General features: G+C 41.9%; 1 protein-coding gene across 10 annotated transcripts in view; it reads left to right on the forward strand.

Moving 5' to 3' along the window:
- LOC107069921 (protein pangolin, isoforms A/H/I/S) overlaps window positions 1-26,421 on the forward strand; it is a 199,238-nt gene that overhangs the window by 136,523 nt on the left and 36,294 nt on the right. The window contains exons 1-2 of one of the 10 annotated variants that reach the window (XM_089179049.1): window positions 18,488-23,237; window positions 23,901-24,048. In XM_089179049.1, the coding sequence (XP_089035175.1) occupies window positions 20,868-23,237; window positions 23,901-24,048 (2,518 nt within the window). In that variant the 5' untranslated portion in view covers window positions 18,488-20,867. Of the gene's footprint in view, window positions 1-18,487; window positions 23,238-23,900; window positions 24,049-26,421 lie in introns of those variants that run through there. The other 9 variants (XM_089179051.1, XM_089179054.1, XM_089179047.1 and 6 more) reach the window with 9 other exon arrangements.

Below are 26,421 nucleotides of genomic sequence, written 5' to 3' on the forward strand. Positions count from 1 at the left end.
AAAACCATCGGCGCTCGATGGAAGTCCTCGTTCCTGGCCACATCGGACTGACGTGTCATATCGACCTGCACGTCGGAATATGATAGGAAGGTATTTATACCAGACAAGCCTGCCAGTCGGAGGAGGAGCCATGGTGGTGAGGACATGTCGGAGGTGGTGGTGCAAGAGATGGTCGAGAGAACCGAGGGAATGAGATAGATACAGAGAAAGATAGAGAGAGAAGAGAAGAAGAAGAGGAGAGATGGAACGAGAGAGAAATGGACGACAGCGATAGAAAGGAAGGGCGATTGAGGAGAGAGAGAGAGAGAGAGAGAGAGAGAGAACGAGAGGGAGGGAGGATCGATCCGATTTTCCAATCTCGACCCCCCCGACTGTATTTGAATTCCAGCAGAAGCTGATGGCTGCGCGTGCTATAGTATACCTGATCTCTAAGCCGTATGTACCTACCTACCCCACGTTTCCTATCCACCACTCATCGATAGAGAAAGATAGAACTAGAGAGTATGCATGTATGCATGTATATGTGTAAGAGAGAGAGAGAGAGAGGATCATAGACACGAAGCTCAGTTAGCTCTTATGACGTGTTACAACGTGCCGAGAACGGCAAACGTCGAAGGTTGTCACCTAATGATCCAGACCTATGTTTCCTTGGTCCCAACGCTGTCATCCTGACGCTTTGACGAACGAAGCGTCGAGAGATCGTGATTATGGTCCTCCCTTGTCTAAAGCAAAGTCTGGCTAGGGCAACCGAATAACGATTCTCGCACCAACCTACACTCACTTGGATAGTAAGTGTCAACCAAAACTATTCTAACGTTAGATTATTTTCTTTTAATGATTTTTAACGAGTAATATTATTGCTTTCGATATCCTATCATACCACTAGGGAGTCTAAGATTCTTTCGATTCGACTCTAAAGCAATTCCGTTACTTTCTTTTTCTATGCATCCACGATCTATCTATCTATCTATCTATCTATCTATCTATCTATCTATCTATCTTTCGACGAGAAAGACATCGAAGTAAAGCAGAGTTTTCATTATCGACGACCGAGTGTACAATTTCTTTCGTCCAACCTTTCTCTCTTTCTCTCTGATACAAAGCGAAACAGGAACGAGGAGAAATGAGAAGAAAGGAAGGAAGAAGATGGAGAAAGAGACGAGAAAAGAGTAAAGCGAGAGAGACGGTGAGGAAGCGGAGAAAGAGGATGAGATCGATCAGATTTTCCAATCTCGGTGAAGACCCATCAACTACACCACCCCCTTTCCGGCACCCACCAATCCTCTTTCCTCGTTGGCCGGTGACTGTATTTGAATTCCAGCGCTTCGCTCGGACACAAGCTTCGAGATTGACGAAGCTTCTACACTCAGAGGGAGAGAGAGAGAGAATTTAAACCGCCAGCTGTTCGCCAATGTATCACCGTGGCTACTGCTCGGTATTGATGCCCAACCTACGAGAACATATCGGTGGAGAGAGTCCAGCAGGATAGAATACTAGAGCAGCAGGATATTCGATAGTTCGTGGAAGTGTAGAACCGTGTTCTAGGAGAGAACTCCTCTCTCTCTCTCTCCCTCTAGCTCTTTATATATATATGTATTGGAGTAGGTATATACCGATCTCTATCTATCTCTTGGGTACCAACGTGCGTCGTCCCTATTTCAACCCGCTTTAGTTCGCTCTCTACCCAAAGACACTCACAGAGCAAGAGTGAGAGAGAGAGAGAGGGTGAGGGAGAGGTGTACGCGTGTGCAGGCGCGGTTGGTAGTTGCGGCCGGTGCTGCGATTGAATGCTAGGAATTTCATCATGAGTCGAGTCGTGGAGACGGCGGGGTTCGGAGGGTGGAGGAACCGTTCTCGGATCACCCACTACCACCCTCCGTGCCTCGTTTCTACAGAGAGCAAGCGAATAGGAGAGAGACGGAGAGAGAGAGAGAGAGAGAGAGAGAGAGAAGAGGAACGTCGAACCCGCGAATCGACAGGATAGCAGCGGCAGCAATAGGGCATGTACGATAGAGGCCGAAGCAACGGGGCCAGGGAACCCCTTGCTTAGCAGGCAGCCAGCCCGTTCCAATCATGATTCCACGCTCCAACGTTTGAAGTCTCGATTGAAAAGGGAAGGAAGGGACGTCGGAGGTTTGGCCGAAGAACGAGTGTTACCGTTGCCGTTGCCGTTGCTACTGCTGCTGCTACTGCTGCTGCTGCTGATGCTGATGCTGATGTTACTACTGTTACAGTAACTAGGATATCGTATAACCCTGTATACTCTAGGATATAACGTACGAAAGCGAGTATCGGTGTTGCTTGGTTGTTACGTTCGTGGCTACTACAACCTTGTCTTTACATCTCTCTGTCTCTCGCTTGGCATGCTTTACCTGCTGACCGACCATCCGGGTTGGGATACGGAGAACCAACGTATGAAGCTATTCTACACAGAGAGGTAGTACGTTTGCTCGTTCGCTAAAGAGATGAAAACGATAATCCTTGGGAGAAACCATAGAGAGAAATTTGGCTAGTAATGTATAATCCTTTGACTAGTCTCTATGTGAAATTGTTTAACCATTCAAATATGTTTATCTTATAATTATTATTTATATATTTGTAAGAAATTCTCTCTATATATATTTATATGTGATTTACTTTTATCAATAAGAAAAGCTTTTTATATTAAAGAAGAAAAATTTCTCCGATCCGAAGTACCCATATTCATTTTCATTTAAATAGGAAACCCTCCTCCGCCTTTTTTTTCTTTCTTTCTCGATGAGAGAAGATACAGAGCGGTGGATGATGAACACGGAGGTAACTGAAAAGCAAGCAAGCAAGCAAGCAAGCATGCAAGAATGATATTGGATTGGCCGTGGCATGGATTCAATGATGAACCATCTCTGGAAGTTAATCTGGGTCATACTTTTAATCGGGCGCGAACGAGCGTGCTTCGAACGGGCTTCGAACGATTCTTCCTGCTTGACCCCACATCCAACGCACGATTCACCGACACACACCACCGATACAACATGCACGCGAACAGAAAAAGAGGATCGGGGGTGGAAGTGGAGTTGGAACTGAAGCTGAAGCTGAAGCTGCTGGAACTGGAGGAGGAGGAAGAGGAGGCGGAGATCGAGAGACGCCTTATTAGCGAAATGGGTTGCCATTCGTACCTAGTAGTAGGCCCCTTGAAAAGAGGGGGCTTCTAGGGTATTGCACGCATATATCGAAAGAGAGAAAGAAGGATAGTTGTATGTGTGTACGTCTCTGTGGGAGAAAGAAAAGAGAGAAAAACCTCGGTATATCATTGTGCCGGATCTCATCACAAAGAGTAGCGATACCATCGGCCCTCCTGTTGATCTGACTGCCCCTTTCCTCCCTTCCTGCCCTTCTAGCAAACCCCGTCGACTCGCTCGTTCGTTCGTTCGTTCGTTCGTTTATTCGTTCGTTCATTCGTTCATTCCCGTGTTCTTCCTTCTTGTTCAGCCGCCTACGTTCGTTCATCCGTTTTGATTCCCTCGTTATTACAAAACGTGGAGTCGATCCAACACTGGGTGAACTATTTTCTTCTCTCTCTTACTCTCATTCTCCGTAATCAATAGGAAATTACATATTATTATGACGTGCTATTAAACGCGTAATAACCGAGCACGACGATACGCCAGGTGGCCCGTTAGAGCTACGATCTCGAAAGGATCTTGAACGATGATAAAGATCTACCTACCTCGTTCGCATGCTTAAACGCTGGAGAATGAGGAAGAGAAAGGAGAAGGGGATAAAAAGGGGTCGCCGTCGTCGTTTTTCGTATACGTGGACACGATGCCTTTTAAACTGTCGCTTATACAACTTGATACTTTTATATATACTATGCTTTAATTCTATATGTGTTCGAACACTTCCTTTCTTTTTTGATCTTTCATCGTAATCAAATATTACATTGATTACACGTTCACGCGACCCGTCATTCGCACAACTCTGATGAAATACTTTGCCTAGAGATTAAAATCAATTCTTGTTAATAGTTTTGTTGTTTGTTTGAAAAAAAGAAAATCCTTTTTAAAAGTCGTCCAATTTAAAGGATGGACAAACAATGTGAAGGAAAATAAGTTGACGACAAGGATCCCACGAAAAAGGGGCGCTATAAGGCGAGAAGTGCGTCGAGGTAGCTGCACGGGACGACTGGTGGGAGATCAAGGGGGGTAGGTATGGGGTCCGTACAAAGTGTCGAGCTAGTTTGCGCTATAATCTACTATCTCGTCGTTTGCAATTAACTTCTCTTGATGATGTCACGTTTCGTTCGCGCCTCATTTCCAGCCCCGGCCTGTATAACAATCTACCAAGCCCCAGAGCCCTCTTTTCCGACGATCCTTTTAACGCACACTTATAAATTCCGTAATCAAGTTTTTCTACGCCAAGGAAATTTGCGAATCCCTCTACCTCCTCTTACTCTCACTTTATCCTCGTCGAGGAGGAGGAGGAGGAAAAGGACGACGACGTTATTCGCCCATCCTCTTTTCGTTTTCCACGTCTCACGAACTACCCTCACTTCTTCTTCATCTTCATCTTCATCTTCATCTTCATCTTCTTTATAATACCTTTTCTCTGTCTACCTCTCTCTCTCTCTCTCTGTCATTCTATTTTGTAACTCCTTTATTAAGGTACTTTCATATTTTATTTTTTATTTAAGTATAATCATTTATTTCAAATGATAATATTTGTAATTTGATTATTAAACATAACCAAATATATATTGGCAATTTAATAGTAATATTTGTTCGTAGATTTGTCCAATGACTATAAAAGTTTTCGATGAAATATTAACATAAGAAAAATGGTGTTGAAATCCGTGTGTACGTTGTTTAACCAGAGACTAATTTTCATTTGGTACGAAGTAGGAAAAGCATCTTCTTCTTCTTCTTCTTCTTCTTGAGACGATCGTTTACGCAATCTTGACTAGCGTAAAATCGTCGAGTAATGAGGATACATTTATCATAGAAATCACATCTAGGCAAACATACCGCATAGAAAGACCGTTAAGTACTCCTTCGTTCTTCTTCTTATTCTTTGCTTACTTATTTTACACTCGTTCATTGATTTACCTACACTTATTCGTAAAGACACGCAAACGTTTCTATGAAAATGCAAGAGAAGAAAAAGATGGAAAGAAAAGGGAGAGAGAGAGAGGTGGGGTGGGGTGGTGATGCATTCTCCGTAAAGCTGTCCGTGTTAAGAAGACGTAAGGTTTTTCAACGTTTCAATCTGCATGCTCGTTACTTACTTTCAGTGAGAGGTGTCGAGAGAAGCTTTGCGATGCATTAGCCTATCCTCACACGTGTAAGACAGCATCGTCATCGCGAACTACGATGCCACGAAACTTGAAAGGAGGAGAATTTATGGCAAGACGATCAACGATCGAGTTAGAGAAAGAGAGAGAGAGAGAGAGAGACTCGTTAGGCTAATTAGTCTTTGCCAGAGTACCTGTAATCAGAAACACCTATTAACTGTAGCTACTCTTCCGACTAACAAGGAGAGTACAGAGTTGACAGGATTCCGAGGTTTTTTTTTTTTTTTTTTTAGTTTTTTTTTCTATTCTACACAGTTGTAAGAGTCCATCAGGAGGATCATAAACACAAATAAATAAATAAATAGAAAAAAAGTTATACATGACTGAGTTAAATAGAAAATCGGGGGGAAGGAATTACTTTCATGTGTAATGAAACATCTGTCAAACAAACCCTCGATAGAAAATCTATTCTCGAGTTTATCGTGATTGATATTGAAATCTTTTATTTTTACCCACTGACACTAATTATACTTGACATATATATTAGCATGTATTTTTGTTGTTGTTGTCTTGATGATTAATTGGTATTCTTTCGAGTTAATATTTCAAACATATTAAACACAAATTAGATTTCAATGATTTTGTTGAATATTTTTCATAAATGTTAAATAAACGACATGTTGTAAATGGACAATAACCATAAATGGGATACAATATTGTATAAATTTTCGTGACCTTGATGTACAATCTCCTTTCATCCGCAATCTCTCTCACTCACTCTCTCTCCCTCTCTCTCTCTTTCTATCTCTTACAAATAGTTGCTTCTCACGAGCGTAAGAACGTCGCACGGATAGAGAAAGTTGTTACAAGTTTTGCTAGGTGAGTTTCGTAGTTTGGTATGCGAACCACGAAGTATGCCAAAGTCAAAAGTACTAAAGAACACTCGTTGAACCTAGAAAAATGGCAAAAGAATAAGAATATCAAGAAAATACATTTAAAAGTAGTACAGAGATGGATCAAATAAAATAAAAATGAAAGAAGAGATCTATGCGAGTAGACAAAAGAGCAATAAAAAATAAATGAAAGAAAAAAAAAGAGAGAGAGAAAAAAAAATAAGATAGATGAATGAAAATGTATGAGAAGGGAAAAGAGAAAGAGAGAGATAGAGAGAGAGAGAGAGAAAAGGGTCAGAGGCATAGCAAGTGGAGCGAAAATCAGATTTGCTCGTTGTCGCCTCCACCTACGCTCGGGTATCGTCCATCCCTTTCTATCTTTCTCGTCCTGGGAGTAGTTTGTCATCCTCTGGCTAGGGCCAAGTTCCATCTTCTCTTTTCAGTCTCCAGCAGCAGCAGCAGCAGCAGCTAGCAGCTAGCAGCACCCGCGCGCACGGTGCTTTCGTTCGTAGCCGCCCCTCGAACCCACCACCGACTGTGTGTCTCCCTGCGCATACCCGGTTGCCCTTCACCCTGGCCCGAAGCCCCGTCGTCGTCGTCCCTCCAAGCTCCAACGAGCACCGCCCTTTGATCCTGCCGACAACCACCCTTCTCGACCTTCTACCACCACCACCACCACCACCGCCACCCACCTACCCAAGCCTAACTTCATATACAGGAGGGTTTACCCACCTCCTTTCTATCTCTATCTTTATCTATCTATCTATCTATCTATTTCTTTCTCTCTCTCTCTCTCTTTCTTTGCAATATATATGCGCTAGCGTACTGTGCTAGCCTTGTGCACACACACGCATACACCGACACGATTTCTCGCCTAGCAAACTTCTCTCTCTTTCTCTCTCTCTCTCTCTCTCTTTGTTCTTTCTCTATGACAACAGCAGACTGTCGCTAATAAATATGCTACCAGTAGGACACACGTTGCACGTGCGTATACATATCTTTCTCTTTTTATCTTTCCATCTTTCTTTCTATCTATCTTTCTTTCTTTCCTTCTTTCTCTTCGTGAAATCGAAAACTTTCTCCTGTCTCTTCTTCCACGTGCATATATAGATATATATTACATACATACATTTCTATCTTTTAATTTCTCTTATTCCTATTTTCACTCTGTCGAATATAATTTACAAAAAAAAAAAAAAAAAAAAAAAACAAATAAAAACAATTGTATTTTTAGTAGATTTTAATATACATTTTTGTCTCTGTCGTACAAACGCCTGTACAAAATTTCATGAATTTTTCTTTATATTTTTAGCACAGCCCATTTGGATAGGATTAAAGCTTATTCGAGAGTAGTTCTTGTTTGTTTTATTTCTTGCAAAAAGAAAATAAATTTTTGTTTGTTTAAAGCCGCAAAACAAAAAGGAATGGGGGATATATTTGGTAGCCCTCGTACCCCGAGGCCCCACCCACCCGGCGAGGATGGTTCAACGCGAAAGGAATTAGCGATTCGATAATCGTTTTAAATTCGTACTAACTCAGTAAAAGGACAGGGCGTCGAATAATTTCAATATTTTTTTTTGTTTTTTCTCTCTCTCTCTCTCTCTCTCTCTCGATAGGAGAGAGAGGAAGCTTTCAATAGGTAGCGCGCACGGTAACGATAACGGCCTTTTTTTTTTTTTTTAAAAAAAAGCTCTTTCTTTTTCTCTTTGGACAGTCAACACAATGACGTTTGTCGGGGGGAGGGGAGAGGAGAGGGGGGACACAATGCGCGCGCGAAAAAATGAGAGGGGGGTGGCTAGGTCGGTGGGGTACTTAAATGGCCATTGGCAGATTACCAATATCGGCGTACTGCTTAGTTAAACGAGTTACCGCGAAAACTCAATATCGCACACACACACACACACACACATATATATATATAGGAACTGTGCACCAGATAGAGAGAAAGGAAAACAGAGATTAATAAAAAAATAAAATAGACTAAAAGGATTCGAATCATCGTATGATTCCACAGGGTGTTAGATGCTACAACACACGAACGATTCAGTTTTTATTTATAAACAACTAAAATTGTACGATACGCTCCAAATGGGATCTATCACCATTGATACACACCCCACCAACGTTTTAACTTAATACGAAATAAAACTTCAAATCTTTTTTTCTTTTTTTTTTTTTCTAAAGGATAAATTGAAGTTCTTAAAATTATTCGTTGATTAAAGAAAATTGAAACGTGTAAAAAGATAAAATTGTTGTTTGCTTTTATTAATAATATAAGAAAACAAATCCATTTCGAAGGAATTTCTTCGTGTTTTTCTTTTTAATTTTCATCGTCTTCTTCGTCTTGATAAAAAGAAAGAAAAAAAACAAGAACAGGTTGAAACGCGAATGGTTGAAGAGAGCGTGTTCTAAAACGGTACAGAGGAAGCTCGTTTAACAGGAAGGCGCGATTTTGCAGATCAAACGCCGTGCGTGAGGCGGCTGATTGCACATAGGCGCCAACACCACCTGTACGCCCACTTTCTCTCTCTCTCTCTCTCTCTCTCTCTCTCTCTCTCTCTCGATCTTTTTCCATCTACAACTACAACAACAACAACAACAACAACGACCGTCTCTCTCTTCTCTTCTTCAATGTTTCCTATCGTGGGACAAGCATTCCTCCACCTCCACCTCTCTTCCTTCTTTTCTCTTCGTCGTCAAACTGTTTGGAAAACAAAAGGCACCCTTAGCGTTGCTGTTGCTTGACGTTGAAAACATGACGTTTACGGAAGCGTAGTAAAACGCTTTTGCGAGTTGGCGAGAACGTAATACTCGCTTCTTACGTATTTCCTACTTTCTTCTTGTATTTTTCTCTTCCTATCCATCCACCCTCTTCCCCTCCCCTTCCGTCCACCATCGTCTTTTTACTTTCTTTACTCCTCATATTTGTTTTCTTTTCTTCCCCTTCTTCTTCTTCTTCCTCTTCTTCTTCTTCTGCTTCTTCTTCTTCCTTACAATTTGCCGTATCTTTCTATAGAAAATTTTGTATAGAAGAAAATTAATTACTATTTCTTGTTGATTATTATTTATAACAAAGATTGGAAATACCTTACGTTTCTCTTTGTTCCTCATTTTTTTTTTTTTTTGTTCTTTTTGATAAACAAGATTTTGAAATAATAATTTGTAATTTAAACTGTTTAAAAGATGTGGTAGATAAATAAAATCATTTTAGTGAGACTTGAAATGAATTACTAATATATATTATAAATATTTATAAATGACGTGTCACGTTGTTTGTTTGCAATGGACTCCTAAACTACTGAACCGATTTGAATAAATATATATATGAATAAAATTTAAAATTATTGTTTCTTAACAAAGAATCATGATTATCTCTGTTAGTTCGATAAGATTCTAACAGATGGTGATATACACCCCTAGTATTTTATATAACGTTGAAAACACGTAAGCTCACAAAAGACAGAGAGTCTCACGGTCATGTGATACTTACACACACACACACACACACACACACACCATAAGAGGTGGTTCTTACAAGTTTGCTTCACTCTCACACACTCATCAATATTTACTGTATATTACAACAACATACATAAACGAAATACAATTTATTTTTAATTATTGATATTTTCGTCATAATTGTACCATGCACAATCCCATGATAAATCACAATTATTAGTTGAAAATGTTTCACCATTACAAAGACACTTAATTAAAAGGCAAAAAAAAAAAAAAAAGAATATGAAATTTTGTCATGGGGGAAAAATGTCGCTTATTTTTCAACCATATTGGAAATACTTTTACGGTTTGACGGTTCGCGAATAACGAATTGTTTTTCGATTACCTTTTATTTCAATTCCATACGCGATACTTTGACAGAATCCTGTTTTTTTTTTCCATTCATCAACGAATGTTTGCAATTAAGTATAAACAAATTGTATATGCATCGTCATGACTAAAAAAAAAAGGGCCTGAACCGGTAGTAGTAGTAGTGGGGACTGACACAGACAAAAAGAGAAAGAAATAGAGAAAAGATTTCTTTTTTTCCCCATCATTTTTGCTTTTGTTTATTTACTTTTCGCGAAGGTTTTAGCAAGCTTTTTCAAGCTGGTATTTATCAACGTTGAAAAGTCTAAAAGTGCAAGGCATAAAAATAGTTTGAAGAGAGATCCCCCCTCTCTCTCTCTCTCTCTCTCTCTCTCTCTCTCTCTCTCTCTCTCTCTTTCTCTCTACCCTTTTCTTTCGATCTCGATGGGAACCTAGGTTTGAACAGATTGGAAAACAAAAAGAGAATGCTCGATGGACGGTCAGTCGAGCTTTAACGGTGTACTTGTGTACTGTCAACGTATTCGCATATATATGCGTGTACATGTAGAAGGTAACTATGTATGTGTGTCGCGTATGTATGGGATGTCGTACGCCCTTTGATGCCGATCTCTTCCACTCCTCTTCTCTCCTCTCCTCTCCTCTCCTCTCCTCTCATTGACTATGACGACGCGTATCATTTAGGGGACTACTGCCATGCCAAGGTAAAATAAATTATTTCGATCTTTTTTCTTTTTTTTTTTACAAATATTTGATATTTTTATTTTATTCCATTAATCAAAATGAAATGTTGATATTCAACAATAAAAATAATCCAAAAATATTATAAACAATATTTGGGATACACCGAAAGCAGGGAGAGGAGAGGGGATGGATGATTAAGTTTAGTTTTACATTTTAATCGCGTTTTAGAGTCAAGTCGGGTTGAATTTTCGTAGGTAAGGAAAATTGTGAAGGGATGAAAAGGAGGGTTGAGAAATATTCTACCCTTAACGCATGCGCGACCGGGACGCCTTCCTAACCCTAAAAGGAATGTTATAGGTATCACGATGTGATGATGGTGCTCTCTCGCGCTTTAAAAGCTTTGATATTTTATGCATCACCTCGACGATGACGACGACGACGACGACGACGACGACTACGACGACGACGACTACATTTCATGCGATCAGTGAACTTACTTCAACTACTTCACAAGAAAATTATTATTCCTTGCATAAGTTTTAAATATTAGGTCGTTCGCCAAAGTAATCCCCATAATTATTCCTTCCTAAACAAACTCATGCTCTCTGATGTACCTATATCTTTTAATAAACAGAATAATAAATTAGTTTTCATTTAGATGTAATGATTATAGCTTTTGTTCGTTTCTCATCTAAATTAGGTTTTGTTGTTTTCTATCCTAAGGTTTTCTTTTTTTCTTTTCTTTTTACAAATTACATTGAAATGAGTCGGAGGGGATTATCTTAAGAGATAATTCCTTTTATCGAATTTTACTTGTAGTAATATAAAATCTCTTTGACAGATTTATCAATAATCGGAACGATAATTAAAATGTAACAGCTTTTATAATTCAGTAAGTTTTAATTATAACTGATTAATCGTTAAGAAGAAGAAAGTAAAAAAAAAAAAAAAAGAAAAAAAAGAAAGAAGACGAAGATATTAAATGATAAAATAAATTGTTCGTTCTCTTTGAAAAGTTTAATTAATTTATAAGATTTTGTGCATGACATTTTCTCGAATCGAATAAAAGGATTGTGTAACTGTTGTTAGTTTAAAAAAACAGATACAAGAATTTTAGTATTTATATTTTTCTCGAGTGATCTTTTTTTTTTAAAACGTCAACGAAATTCTTCAATTCGACTTTGTAAAAGCGCAACAGGAAACGCGAAATGACCCACAAAGCTCTCTTCCGGTAGGTTCGTGGTTGCATTTGGTTTTAAGTTTGTCACAGTTACACGAGCCGCAACTGAAGTGGGTTAAACGAACTTTCATGAGACTTTTGATGTACACCAGCACCTTCTAAACCATTTCTCCAACACCTTTGACTCGCGACACTCAAAGTGAACTATCAACAAGAATTTTTCTATCTTTTTTATGAGAATATACATTGTTTTTTTGTTTTGTTATTACCATTCATCATTTATTGTTATGTAATCCTTACACAACCAATAACATACTGATAAATTATAAATTTATAGTACAATACAAAATAATGAAAATATATAACAATAATTTATATTACAAAATACTGACCAACAATAAATAGAGAAACGATTATATTCCATTACATTTTCTTTTCGTAATAATGAAAATTAATGAACAAATTAATTAACACCATGGGGTACTTGATTTTACGAATAGAAAATTGTAAATCGCGTTCGATGAAAATGATGTTATCAAGGGATCAAGTGGTGTACGATCATTTTCCTATTGAGATTTTAATTTGTTATTATTATAATTGTTATTATAAATGAATATATATGTATATATCTCTAATTAACGAAAACAAGATTTTCCTACCGTTGGAATGGTGTAAAGTGCAACGAAATACTCCAAAATAGAGGCACAGAGTGAGAGTGAGAGAGAGTTTCTATTCAATTGAATAAACTGTTTCAACGAATCGACTATGGCCGATTATCAAGTGTAAACACATCCAACTTGGTTATCAAACGAGCCGTTAACAGTAGCCCTCTCCTCTCTCTCTCACTCTCCCACTCTATCGTTTATAGAAGCGACAAAGACGCATCCCTTCCTATATATCCCTTTGGTAAATTCTCAAAGGCGACACCTACGCGACGTGTCCTCCGAGAGGAACACGATAATGGAAACGACAACACAAATAAATCAAAAGTGGAACTAGAAAAAGATAGGAGAAGGAATAATGGCATCTTTCGATATTTTCAACATTAACTTGACTACGACGACTACGACGACGACAAAAATGATGGTCGAGACTGTTTTCTAACAAAAGTAGGTTAAGAATGAACCTTGTATCAATGCGATATCATCTTTATTTTCGAAGAGGACGAGCTAGTCAAAAGGGTGAGACAGTAGGATCGCAGGGTAAAAGAGAGATAGACGAGAGAATAAAAATGAGAAAAAGAGCTTAGTTCTTCGTATACGAATAGAGATGAGATTCGTGTACTACCTGGAGAAAGGAGAGTTAGTATTTGTTAGAGAGAGAGAGAGAGTGTGTGTGTGTGTGTCTGTGTATGTATACGTGGCGTCTATACGCAAGCCGGTGGACGCAGGCGCCGGTAGCTATGGCGACGATTCCTTGGGATTGGCCGCAGCTTCCACTCGAATCCCCGCCGCCAACTCCCCACCCCTTATCCTACCCTCTCCCGCGGCAACGACCGGCCCGCGGTTCTGACGTACTATCCGCCACCATCAATAACCCCTCCGGCGGCCACCCCTTGCTACCCCTCCGAGACTCCCTGCCTTCCTGCCTGCCTGCCTGCCTTCGTCTCCTACTACCACCACCACCATCACCATTCCCCTTCCGTCTGTTTTTCACGTGAGAAAAAGAGACGGATTTTAGCCAACCCCTCTCTCTCTCTCTCTCATCACCTTCACTCGTATTTTCTTCGTCGTCTTGCATCCACACTACAAAGTCCGACGACATTCTGGTGGACCAACGTTCAACCCCTATCCTCCTCCTTCCCCTACTTCTTTCCTACTTTCTTTCCTATTATACATAGATATCTTGTATATCTTTTCTATGTGCATACACATGTGTGTGTGTTTCAGTGAATACCGAATATACATATGTAGAAGCCCTTTAATTCGAGGTTAACGTACGCGTTTGTTGGTTTAACCCTTTCTCTCTCTCTCTCTCGCTCTCTTTGAATTTTCTTTCCTCGTTGTACTTCAACTCGGTACAATTTCGAAGAAATCTTGAACGAAATGAAAATTACCATAACAATCATTTATGAGTTCAACTAACAACGATGAAGCCAATGATCAAATCTAAACTTTATCAATACGCGCGTGACCAAGTAAATAAATAAAAAACAAAAAGAAAGGTGGTAATATAATTGATTAAAAAGAAGAAAAAAAACTAGAGGGGATGAACGCAAACTATCGTCAATTAGGATCGCGAGGAGGGAATTAGATCGCGCGTGTCATAGGGAAACCCGCTCGAACGGACGATGTTAAATGATACTGGAAGCAGTCTTCGTGTACACACAGAGCTCGTATTCACGATTAATTAACTCCGGTGCATTACCAGCGTTATTAACGTCCGAGCGAGACTCCGTTGCCACCGCCGCCGCCGCCACTGCCACTGCCACTGCCGCGGATGCTGCGGCATCAGCCACTGCCAGCTTCAGCGCCCAGAAAGAGAGAGAGGAAAAGAGAGATAGAAATACCTGCCCTGACCATAGATAAGCTTCAATATGTATGTGTACGTCCATGTGTTTCAACGTATGCGTAAGTCCAGGTGTGTATGACCGGACTATATCGAGAATGTATTTCTATCTCTGCGTGTGTTTATATATAAAATATATAAATCAAGGTATATATATATATATATATATATATATATATATATATGTGTATGTATGTAGAGTCGTGTATGAGTGAGTGAACGGATCTAGGGTTGCACGTATTCTCTCTCTCTCTCTCTCTCTTTCTACTTGTATCTCTTTCTATCTCGATACCATACGTATGCGAACGTATTTGTGCATCGCGTAGCACGCAGTTAGGTGAAACGCCACTCGAACCAATTACCATCCTATTTAACGCGAAGACCTACACCCATAGCTTTTCACTTCCCCGAGGCAGTTGCGCATTTTGCGTCCGTCTCTACCAACTTAAAATATGTACACGCTTCTCTATTCTTTGATTATCGAACAGCTGAACCATACACAGGGTTTCCTTTTACGAGTTAGTTGTAATGATGAAAGATGATAATTATGATGATTAGTATTAATTATCACTTTTCATCGATAAATTACTTAATCATTTCTAATATCTGTTATTTGTCTGATAACCGTTCATCGTGGATTAGCTTCTTTTACTATTTTTTCTTGTTGTTTATCTCTTGGATGTAAGAAAGTAATTAATTAATGGGTTAATAAATCTTTTCTCGTCGTAGGAAGGAAGAAAAGAGAGAGAGAGAGAGAGAAAGATCGAGAATAATTTAATGGTGATCGTTAAGTGAATTTATTGGTAGAAGCGTTGATTTACCGTGTGAACGTGTCGCCAAGAATCTCAATATGTAGAAAACGAAGGAGAGATGGTTGAGAAGGAGAGAGGGGGGGAAGCTTTAAAGAAATGCAGGATTGCGAACACGTTGTTACTTGGCTAAAGGGAGAATAAATCTTAAGAGAGTAAGAGAGAATGATAGAAGAATATTTTATTAGTTTGTTCAAAATATTTATCTTCAAAATACTTTATAGTCATTTCTCTTTTTCTTTTTTTCTAATCATTTATTATAACAAATTAATATTCAAATCTCTTGTGAAGATAAATTAGAATTATAATTAAGATGGGGGAAATATTTGAAGTAATCAATTTTGTTCCCAGTCTGTGCAGCACGGTGGAATGGTGTATGTGTTGGTAGAGATAAAAAAAAAAAGACAAAAAAAAAAAGAAGAAAATGTTCCACGTCGATTATACGAGAGCGTCGATTAACCGAATTTTTTATTAATCGAATTTTCGATAGTATCCACGTTGCAACACTGCAACCGGGCCCGATGCATTTTCAGTACTTTACGCCTTTGTACCTTCGAACCTGTATAAACCCCGTGTTAATCTCTTCGTAAATGACTTTTTATCGCTTTAAAAACGGCCATTATACCTACATACGCGTTACGAGTGTTGTACGCGTACAAAAACGCTACGCGTATTCGAACAAAATAGAAATGGGTTTAACCAAATTTCTATATACAATAATCTACGTAAAGTGTCTGAATCAAAAAAAAAGAAGAAAAAAAAAGAAAAAAATCATCTTCATCGAACGATCAATTTGTAATTGATCTAAATTTAATTGGACAAATTAATTATTTATTGTAAATCTTGGAATAGAAACAAAGATAGGGAAAAGAAAAAGAATTCTTGGAAATCGTGGCATTAAAAGGGCATTGCCTGTCTGATTCTTCGTAAAGCCCTAAGAACGAGAGGATGTACAAGAAAGAAGGTAACTAACAACGGCTGAAAACGCGAGACACTCGAGACACGTGTCTAGGTCAACCGGTTAACCCTTTAACGGTCTGACCAAAGAAAAGAAAAAAACGAAAGAAGGAGGCGGAGAAGGCAGCAGCAAGAAGAAGAAGAAGAAGAAGAAGAAGGAGGGTGGCAAAAGCCAGGAAAAAGAAACTAGGGAGAACAAAACGAGCCCAGTCATGACCAAAGACTCCTCACCCTTTTGAGAAAGAACTAAACGTGTGCTTCTCACCTAAAAGGGTGCCTTTCCTAAACTCGTTCTCGACGATTCGTTAAGTCCAAGAATGTTTTTACCTATTTAAAATATTACAATGGATTGCCACTTGGATATTGTTTCAACTATTCAAAGATAAATTCATGTGTTTATAAATGCATTATTAATTATGCAATTAAAAAAGTTCAATATCGATAAAATTAAATGATACGATAACTATGGTTACAACTTTGACACAATATTAAGCTCAGGTAAATGTAAAGTGTTGAAAAAAAGAAAAAGGTGATCTTTCTTGAACCAATCGAAGCACACTCCGATCCGATAACTGAGGGATAGAAAAGAGGCAGGCGCATGGAAAATGACACCAAAGGACGAGTATCGGTTCTCTCTATCTTTTGGTTTCGGTTGTCCCGCTCGATTATTCGAGCCGTCATCGAGAATTTGCAGAGAAAAGGAAAACACGTTGGGTGGACGTAGTAGAAGGTATCGTAACGACGATACGACAACGGAACGGTCGAAGGGTGCTGAATACGAAGGGAGGAGGAAAAGGTAGAAGAGAAGAGGGTGTGTAGTATAGTAGCAGCAGGAACGACAGTTAAGGTTACGTTCGACGGTCGTCGTTTTGGCTAGGGATCTTTTCTCTCTCTCTCTTTCTCTCTCTTTCACTCACACTCACTCTCGTAGTCGTCTCTCCGACGTAGGGGAAGAGCTCTCGGGAGAAAAACCACCCCCGCGGCACGGTATTCTGGCCCTAGTCGAGCGAATGAGAGAACCCTTCCTCTCTCTCTCTCTCTCTCTCTCTCCTGTCCTCCCGACACAGCATCAGCATCAGTTCTAGCAGCAGCAGCAGCAGCAGCCAGCACCAGCAGCAACATACCACCGACACACAGCACCTACACCTCCCACGTTGCCCCGGCAACCTCGGCTTGGGGTTGGCCACCGCCGCCTCCATTCACCGCACCTCCTACCCTCTCCTACCCCCTTAGATCCCGTTCGACCCCTCGCAACAACCTTCCTCCACCCACTCCTCCGCGCTCCACCAGAGCTCCTCTCCCTTTCCCTCTTCCATTTCCACCACCGACTCGACTCGACTCGTCCAATCCCCCTAAAACTCCCCTCCCGAGGCCCCTTCAACCCTCTTCTCCAACTCTCCTCGCCTACTCCTATTTCGGCATCCCTTCTCTCTACTCTTCTCTTCTCTTCTCTTCTCTTCTCGATCTTCTACGACGTGGAAACTATGCGAGACTCTATGTATGTGTGTACGTGATGATGGAAGAACGAGAGAGAAACGAGGGCGGAGGCAGTAACAGCAGCAGCAGCAGCAGCACTAGCTTCTCTGGAAGCCAACAAGATTAACGTATCTCGAATAATTCATGCGTACTTCGTTCTAAGAGATACGACTGGGGGGTGAGAGAGAGAGAGAGAAAGAGAGAGAGAATACGCTAGAACATAGTAGAACGCGTGTTAGGAAAGACCAATTTGCACGATCTTAATCATCTTTCACGATCGTGACATATCTTTTTCGTCGCTTTGATTATACTTCAGCCTCTTCAACATTTTCCAATAACACTGGAAGAACATTATTTGAAATTTCAGTCAATATTTGAACGATGATGAGATCAGAAATGTTTGAAAATTATTATTCAATATGTTTGACTCTAGTCTCTAACTATAGATTTTATTTGACTGCCATATTACCGAGGGTGATTCTAAAAAAAAAAGATTAGATTTAAAAATCTTAGTCTTTTCTATCACCCGAATGATTGGAGAAAGAAACAATCTATCTTCCCGCATCTAACCTTAGAACCCTTAAAACGTTGAGACACCTTGGAAAGGAAACGGAAACTTTTGGAACGCGTTAACGTAAACCGATTTTCGAAGAGTACTCCCCAACGTAGATGCTAGGTGATCGTTTCATCATCCCTTTTATTTCTATCTCTGTCTTATACATCCATGTTCTTTTTCGAACACGCGACACAACCCTCTTGAAACTCGCGTAGTAGATAGACGTAAACGCCGTGTTTCTTTCTCTCGGTAACAGGGTGGAGAAAGTTGATTCTATCTTTATCTTTCTCTGCTCAACTTCAAATAGGGTGAATCAAATTGGCGTCGCGTAGAAGAAGAAGAAGAAGAAGAAGAAGAGAACCTTCTTGGGAGTAGGAGAGAGACGAATTCGATCTTCCGCGTGGAAAACTACGGCTTGTCGTCGCCCTGTGAACCCAACCAATCTCTTCTCTTTATTTTCTTCCGCGAGAAGTGGGTTGCGAAAAAAGGGCTAAACGTGATATAAGAGTCCAAAGAGTTATGTCATAAATGTTTTATAGTCATACTTTCTATTTTCTATTCGTTTAATGATATTACATTAAAATAAATGCCATAAATCAATTCATTGATATGAAAACAAAAAAAGGAAGTTCACAAATCGAATGCAACTAGTTCAAAATGGAAACAGGTTAATGAACGAGCCCCGACGGACCATTGGGAATACTGCGTACTCTTTAAAGGAGCTTTCTGAATCGGGAGAATCGTTAAGAAAAAGAGAAAAAATAGCTACTAGCAAACTGGTCTCGTTTGCATTGTTCATAGGTTCGAGAATGTCTTTCTTTATGGAAACGAGTCTTCCATTACTAGTTTCCTTCACGAGGTGGCAAACCGTGATGGCAAGACCAGAAGAATGTCGATCTAATTATGTTCCACGATCGGGTTGAACTAATACCTACCTCCTATATCTATTTAATCGATTCATTATAAAATGTCTCGTACGATTTGTAGAAAAAAATTCAATAGAATATCTTTTTAACAAATTCCGCGTTAATTTGATAATTAATTTTTCTAAGTATGACCAATTATTGTGATTTGTAACGAAAACGATAGATCTGTTCTCTCAATTGGACTCGTTAGTACAAAGATAAAGCTGTTGAACTCGGTCGAATAACGCTCCCGGCCGATGTCTATCTCTGTCTTTCTTTGTAACATAGAAATGTCATCGTATTGAGAGCGATGCACGATGAACGCGAGGTGGTTCTATGTCCGCAGCACGGGAACGCGAACAGATCGATTACCGTATTGGCGGTAGGAGCGCGCGTAGAGCCACGGTACCGCAACTACGTGACAAATATTATCACGATCGACCTACGCGCGTATCGTTTGATGTGGACGCGTTTATGAAAGGCCAACGCGCCTATAATCGTATGCCTCCGCGAACGCCCAAGAACAAATCCGATTTGTCGACTATGAATCCGGATCTTGTCCCATTCATTTACGTTTAATATCTCCACTGATGATTTGTCCCACAAAGTAAATAATTGCTATTTTAGCAATGGATGTTACTACAACGATGCCACCAGAAATTTATATAGGTTAAAATAATCAAGAATATATGTATATATCAGAGAGACACATCGATAACTCTTGTCAAATGTAGTATCAATGACCCATTGAAGTCATTGACAGATCATTAGAATAATTATCGGTCAATCAAGGCTATTGATAATCCAACAGAAGCGTCATTATAATCATATCAGAATCCATCGAAAAGTCGATGAAAAGCATCGATGTTCAATCCAGACTAACCAACCTCATTTGCTTATTAACGGAAGCATTAATGATCTATCAACATCAACTAACCCTGTTTAAAAATTGTATAGAGGAAAGAACATCGACGATTAGTAGTAGTAGTAGTAGTAGTACACTTGCGAAGAAAGTAAATGCACGAACAGCGATGAAACAGAGAATGTAGTGCAGTGTGTTATGCACGGTGTAGGTTAAACGAGATCGATAAGGTTTACTCTCTACTCGCGTAACGCGTCACACAGAAGGGTGAGGTTTATATGAAAATAATAGAGGGTTGTTCCAAGAGGACTTTTTATCGTCCCTTCCTTTCCCTTTTTTTTTTAAAAGAAGGTAAGAAGGAAGGAAGGAAGGAAGAAAGAAAAAGGAATTTCTTAGACGCGATATTCTAGGGAAGGTGTCTAATGTAGACATTGGAGGGTCGCGCAGTTGAGGGAGACAGAAAGAGAGAGAGAGAGGAAGGGAAAGTGGGAGGGTGGTTGGGTCACCCGTTTCCACCCCTTGGCGGCGGCGGACGGGAGGGTGCAACTCACCCACTCTGAGCCAGGCTGAGCCACCACCAGCCGCCACCGCCGCCGCCACCACCGCCGCCACCACCGCCGCCGCCCCCGGGCGTCCTCATGCCATGCCAACCAACGAGCCGGGGCCGCTTTCGCTTTGTGCGCACCGGGGCGGCGGTACATCAAAGCCTTCTAGTTCCCGCTCCGGCCTTTGACGGCTGCGTCGCGGCCGCTCGCTCAGTCATCGCTCGGTAGGCGAAGCCAGCACGCCGCGCGGATGAGCTCGACATCGTTGTCCTCGCGAATCCTCGTCGGCCGGGATCTGCGAGATTTCCTTTGCCAACTAATTTCCTTTCCTCCTTGGAACTCGATCGGGTTCGACAGTGTTCCTAACCTTCATACGACCAACAGACTTATCTCTGTCTCTTATGTCTCCTCGCGGGAGCAAGTGCGCGCGTGTTAGCGGTAGCAAAGCTGTGCCCGCTTTACAAAAAGATCGTAGGGTTTCAAGAGAGGAGTCTAGAACCTTCGAAACTGACCAAAAGGAACGTCAAGAGCAAGAACCAGAACACCAACAACAACAACAGCAGCAACAGCAACAGCAGCAGCAGTCGGCCGAGGATAAGAAGAAGAAGGCATCAACGATGACGATGAAAAGACGGAAGAGGAAGAAGAGGAAGAGAAAACCAGGCCGAGCGAAGACGACGCCAGAGACAGACGCGGTAGCGGTGGCGGCGGCGGCTACGGCGGCGGCGGCGGTCTTGGCGGCACGCGAGGGTCGATCGTGGCTCGCGACGCGCATGCGCCAACCCCTGGAAAGCACCGAAGGTGGCCTCGAGCAGCCCCGTGAAAACGGCACCCTGCTAAAACGACCGTGCTCGCAAAGCCCGCATCGCGAACTCTTGGCCGAAACCAGAGACCTTTCTAGCTCGGCCTGTTCTTCGCGGTCACCATCCCTGTCGCCCGCCCTCTCTTCTTCCGCCTCTAATTCCCCCACGAATTCTCCCTCTTCCTCGAGGTCGTCCTCGGTAGCTTCGAGTAGCGAAAGATCTTCGATTGGTGGTACTCGATCGAAAACGTCCAAGAACTCACGAAAACGGCTACTTTGCAGAGACCGGAAACGGAAGGAAACGAGCCGCCGCGGTAGCCGCGAATGTGCACGACCACCAGAGACTAAGAAGGAAGAAGGGAAGGAGGAGGATATTGTAACGGGGAAGGTGGAGGTAGAGGAGGAAGACGAGGAGGAGGCGGAAGCGGAAGACGAGGAGGAGGAAGAGGAGGAAGAGGAGGAGGAGGAAGAGGAGGAGGAGGAGGAGGAGGAAGAGGAGGTGGGACCAGTGGGGGAACTCCAGACTCGTACCGAGCCACCGATAACGTCGACTCCACCGATTCCACCACCCACACCCTCTTCCTCTTTCCCTGCGATCCCAACAGCTGCTCCTTTGCCCCCTCCCTCGCCATCTACTTCACCCTCGGCTTCCTCCGAAGCTCTCGCTGCCTCTTCTCCGTCCTCCTCTTCGTATCGTGCCGATTCTAGAAATGAAATTTCTGGACCCCGTCCTACCACTACCTCCTCGTCGACCACTTCTTCCTCCACGACCTCTTCGTCGCCTTTAGAAAGTATCAGAAGCGCTTTGGAGTGTTACGATCGAAGCAGAATCTATTTGGCGCACGTTTCCTTTTTGGATTGGCGCGATTTGCCTGGTAGACGACGTGGACACCTAGAGGAACACCGAAACCTTCATGGTGCTGCCTCGAGGAGTTCCGAGAGGTCTTCCGGGGAAAGGGTCTGGGTTGTTGGGGCTGCCGACCATGACGGACATCATAGGACTAGATTGTTAGTGGCCGGTCGTCACTGGAGACCACGTTGTCTCAGACGAGTGAATATGCTCAGCCAACCGGTGGTATATGCCGGCGGGGGAAGGGGTTCCCTGACAGCTGATCTCTTTCTTTGGTGGTTTCACCGAGAGTTTGCCGTAACGGCGATGGCCATGCACCCCGATGGCGCGGTCCTTGTTGCCGAGAGCGCGGATTATTTACCTCCCGAAGGTGATTGCGTTGCGGCCGATGGTCTGGTCAGATTGTTCGTTGTACCAAAAGATTGTCTCGAGACTAGAATCGTCATTAGGGAGTTGAGAGTTCGGTTAGCCATCGGAGCCCTTACCAGAGTCTATCACGATGTCTACCGTAATAAACTCTCAACGTTCGAACGAGAGGAAGATCGATTGGAAACGTTCCTTAAACGATTTACCTTGAAGGAAGCTTTCGCGGATCTGCACCGAGCCTGGTTGAGCATACGTTCGGAAACATTTGCCAGAAGTTGGGCCTTGCCGAGGGAACGAGAAGAAGTCGAAGCACGAATAGGTCGGTCCAACGTTACAGGAAAAAACTCGGTTCTTCGTACGATCGTCACTTCGGCGGAAAGAGAAGAGGACAGGATGCTATTGGACGAACTACGTGGACTCGCTGGAGAACTCGGTCTCAAGGTTGGCGAAGAAGAACTCGCTAGATGGATCATGGACGGAGAAGAACGTACCACTTCTCGACGTTACGATACCATCGATCTCGAACCTGATCATCAATCTCGTCTCGTCAAGATCGAAGTCGAACACAAGTCTAACACCGATCAAGAAGGCGAATTCGAACAAGAGGAGGATGACAACGAAGAGGAAGATGAACCGACAGCCGAGGAAACTGTAGGACTACTGACGAGAGTCCTCACGTGGATGGAAAGGGAACCTTTGGATCCTGGACTTCTTCTCGCAGTTAGATCGATGCGCGATATCGCTGCGATTATGGTAAGAATTGACCGATTAAGAGAGGAGTAAAGCGTTTGGCATAACTTACAACCTTTTGGGAGGGCTAATCTTCTTAGCGTGCAGCACACCTCTTTGAATAAAATCGAGCCAATTTTATCGACTGTTACCGAATCGAAAGGGAAGAAGAAGAAGAAGAAGAAGAGGAAGAAGAAGAAGAAGAGTAGAGCAGAGCAGACGAAAAGGGGAAAGAGGTGGGAGGCGTACCCTCGAAGAGGTACTTCAATTCGGCGATACGCCGTCCCACGGAAAAGCCGAACGAGCCCTCGAATCCTCGAGAGGAGAGCGCGCGCGCCGGCTTTGCAAATTAACGCTCGAGATCGTCCTCGACGAATGCTCTCTCCCACCCTCCTTTCTTTTCACTACCTTATCGAATCGAATATCCAGTTTCCTTTTTAAGAGTTCAACTTGATAGAAGGGCGGCTGCTGCTGCTGCTCGCTCTCTCCTGTCAACCCCTTTGGATATCGACGAACTTGACCCGTTCCTCCTCTTTTTTTTCAAACTGATATTTTCTTTATTGATACTTTTATACATTAATTAATTACTTTGCCAAGTAACTACTATAATTACTGATTTGTTTATCAAAAAAAAAAAAAAAATACAAAATTAGTTTAATAAGATTTTCGTTGGATTTATTTTTGCAGGCAAGCAAGATGGGCCTAGCAGGAACGCATCCAAGCGGGCTGCCCTTCTTCTGTCCGAACGGTGATCACCTGACGCAACCACCGCCCGCCCACATGGGTATACCTCCGTATGGGGCTTTGGATGCTGGCAAAGCTGCCGCAGCGGCCGGTGAGTATCTACTGGTAGTACCCGCCGTCACGCGTCTATAATCGGACCACCCACACGATTCACGCATCGCGTTTTATTGGATATCCCCTCTGTAGTCTAGAGGTTTTGCCGCTATTAAATTGACGTTTAGTTTCGCGTTTTATTTTTTTTTTTTTTTTTTTTTTATTTACCTTCCTTGTTGGTTACTTTACGCGCACGCCAGAGAAAGAGAGAGATAGATAGATTGATGATATGATATATAACTAATATATCAATGTGCTAACTGTCGCGTGTGATATCCTGTTATTTTTTACTATGTAATTGAAATTTGAACATCGAGTTTCTCCCTATTGTTGATTTTTTCATGAAAATTCTCTCTCTCTCTCTCTCTCTCTCTGTTTTTTTTTTATTTGAGTACTCGGACTAGGTTCACATCCTTTTATTTTTTTTTTTTTAAATTTTTTTTTCCACAATTCGGACACATCTAGCCGCGCGTATACTTACTGTATAAATATTGACGCTACTCTCGAATCTTAATTAACGTAGAGCTATCTTACGAAGTGCGTCGATCGAATTCATCGGTACGTAATAATAGCCCTTATAAATCTATTCCTGTGTATCGACATCACTTTGTAAACTTTTGTTGAATAAGAGAGAGAGAGAGAGAAAGAGAAAGAGATATGCAAATATTAACGCTTTCGTTACATTCGAGTGTACGTACAATGGACCACTTTGTTTGGGCAAACACATAACAATATTCAGATAAAAGTATTAGTTGTTAAACATTTGTTTTATTACATCTTTGTAAATCAAAACTTGAACAATTTTTCCAAACAATCTCTCACTCTCTCTCTCTCTCTCTCTCTCTCTCTCTCTCTCTCTCTCACTGTGTGTACAAAAGTTTAAATAAAAAATAATAATAATTAAGTTGGGTCCTCGAGGCGTAAACATTGATATTCCTGAAGGTTTCTAATTGAAGGAATATTATTTCTTATCGAGTCAAGAGCCAAGCCAAGTTCAGAATTCAGAGGGAGGGTTGAAGAGGGCGCCCAGCATCCATGATATAGGAGAAGAGAAAGAAAGAGTAAGAGAGAAAGAGAGAGAGAGAGGGAGTGAGAGAGGGTCTCGTAAACTGGCGTCAAGTAGGAGAATAAGAGGAGGACTCACCATTAGGCTAATCTGCCAAGCATGCAGCCACCCTCGGGTGCCGGGTCAAGGGTGTTTCAAAGCCAGCTCGCTATTTCTACGGCTTCTCTCCTTCCACCCTCGTTGCCTCCGCCCTGGAACCGCCCTTTCTCTCACTCTCTCTCTCTCTTTTTCTTCTCGGTTTCTCTTTCCTACAACGAGAGAGAGGAGCCATTGTGAAACACGACAGTCGATAATCCGGTACCTCCTTGAATATTCGATATATCGATATATGCTAACACATATATTTCAGATGTTTCACGTTAGATTCTCGTTGCATTTTACAAATGATACAAAAGCTCTCTCTCTCTCTCTCTCTCTCTCTCTCTCTCTTCCTATTTGTGAAATCAGGTATCGCATCGAAAATGAAAAATCTTTCGTTCTATCAAACTTCCTGAATACTTTCGAATAGGAATAGAGAAATGAGAAAGAGAGAGAGAGAGAGAGAGAGAAAACGTCGTCGAAACTCGTTTCGATCTTCTCTCTTCTCTCTCTCTCTTTCTCTTTCTCTCTCTCACGATCCCCTTCGCGTGTCTCCTTAGTCGCCGGAATATGTAGATGGGGCTGATAGCGTTTATGCACGACTACGAGTTCGTACGACGGCGGTTCGAGTTCTTTGTCTTGCAAACGAGCGAACGTTTCGTTCTCTCCTCTCCTCTCCTCTCCTCTCCTCTCCTCTCTTCTTCTCTCAACATCCCCCACCAACAGCGTCGCATCGTGACGACCTCGCTCTCTCTCTCTCTCTCTCTCTTTCTTTTCATGTCTTCTCACTCTTGTCCTCGGTTTACCCCGCAGAAAGCAACGACCCTCGATTCAGCCTCTCTCTCTCTCTCTCTCTCTTGAATCACACCGAACTTCCTTCTCTCATCGTCATGCACCACGTTGGCAGCCCTGCCACACCAGAGCACGTTCGTCTCCTCTCACTTACCACGAATATATTTCTAATTAGCTCTACTTTTCGATTCTCCATTGCGTGTTTATTTCGCATCTCCTACTCCTCCTCCTCCTCCTCCTCCTCCGTTGCGATGCTGAGAGAAAGAAAGAAAGAAGGAAAGATTGGGAAAATGAAAGGGTTCGTAAAAGGGGGAAAGGCGCAAGCTCCAACCCCGGAGGAGGAGGAGGAGGAAGAAGAGGAGGAAGAAGAGACGAAGGAAGAGGGAAAATTGGGAATGAGGGAGGGAAAAAGAGAGAAAGAGACTGTCGATGCTG

This window comes from Polistes dominula, unplaced genomic scaffold (genome assembly GCF_049000335.1).
Source record: "Polistes dominula isolate Pdom_NZ unplaced genomic scaffold, Pdom_raw_medaka contig_37, whole genome shotgun sequence".
Taxonomy (NCBI): Eukaryota; Metazoa; Arthropoda; class Insecta; order Hymenoptera; family Vespidae; genus Polistes; species Polistes dominula.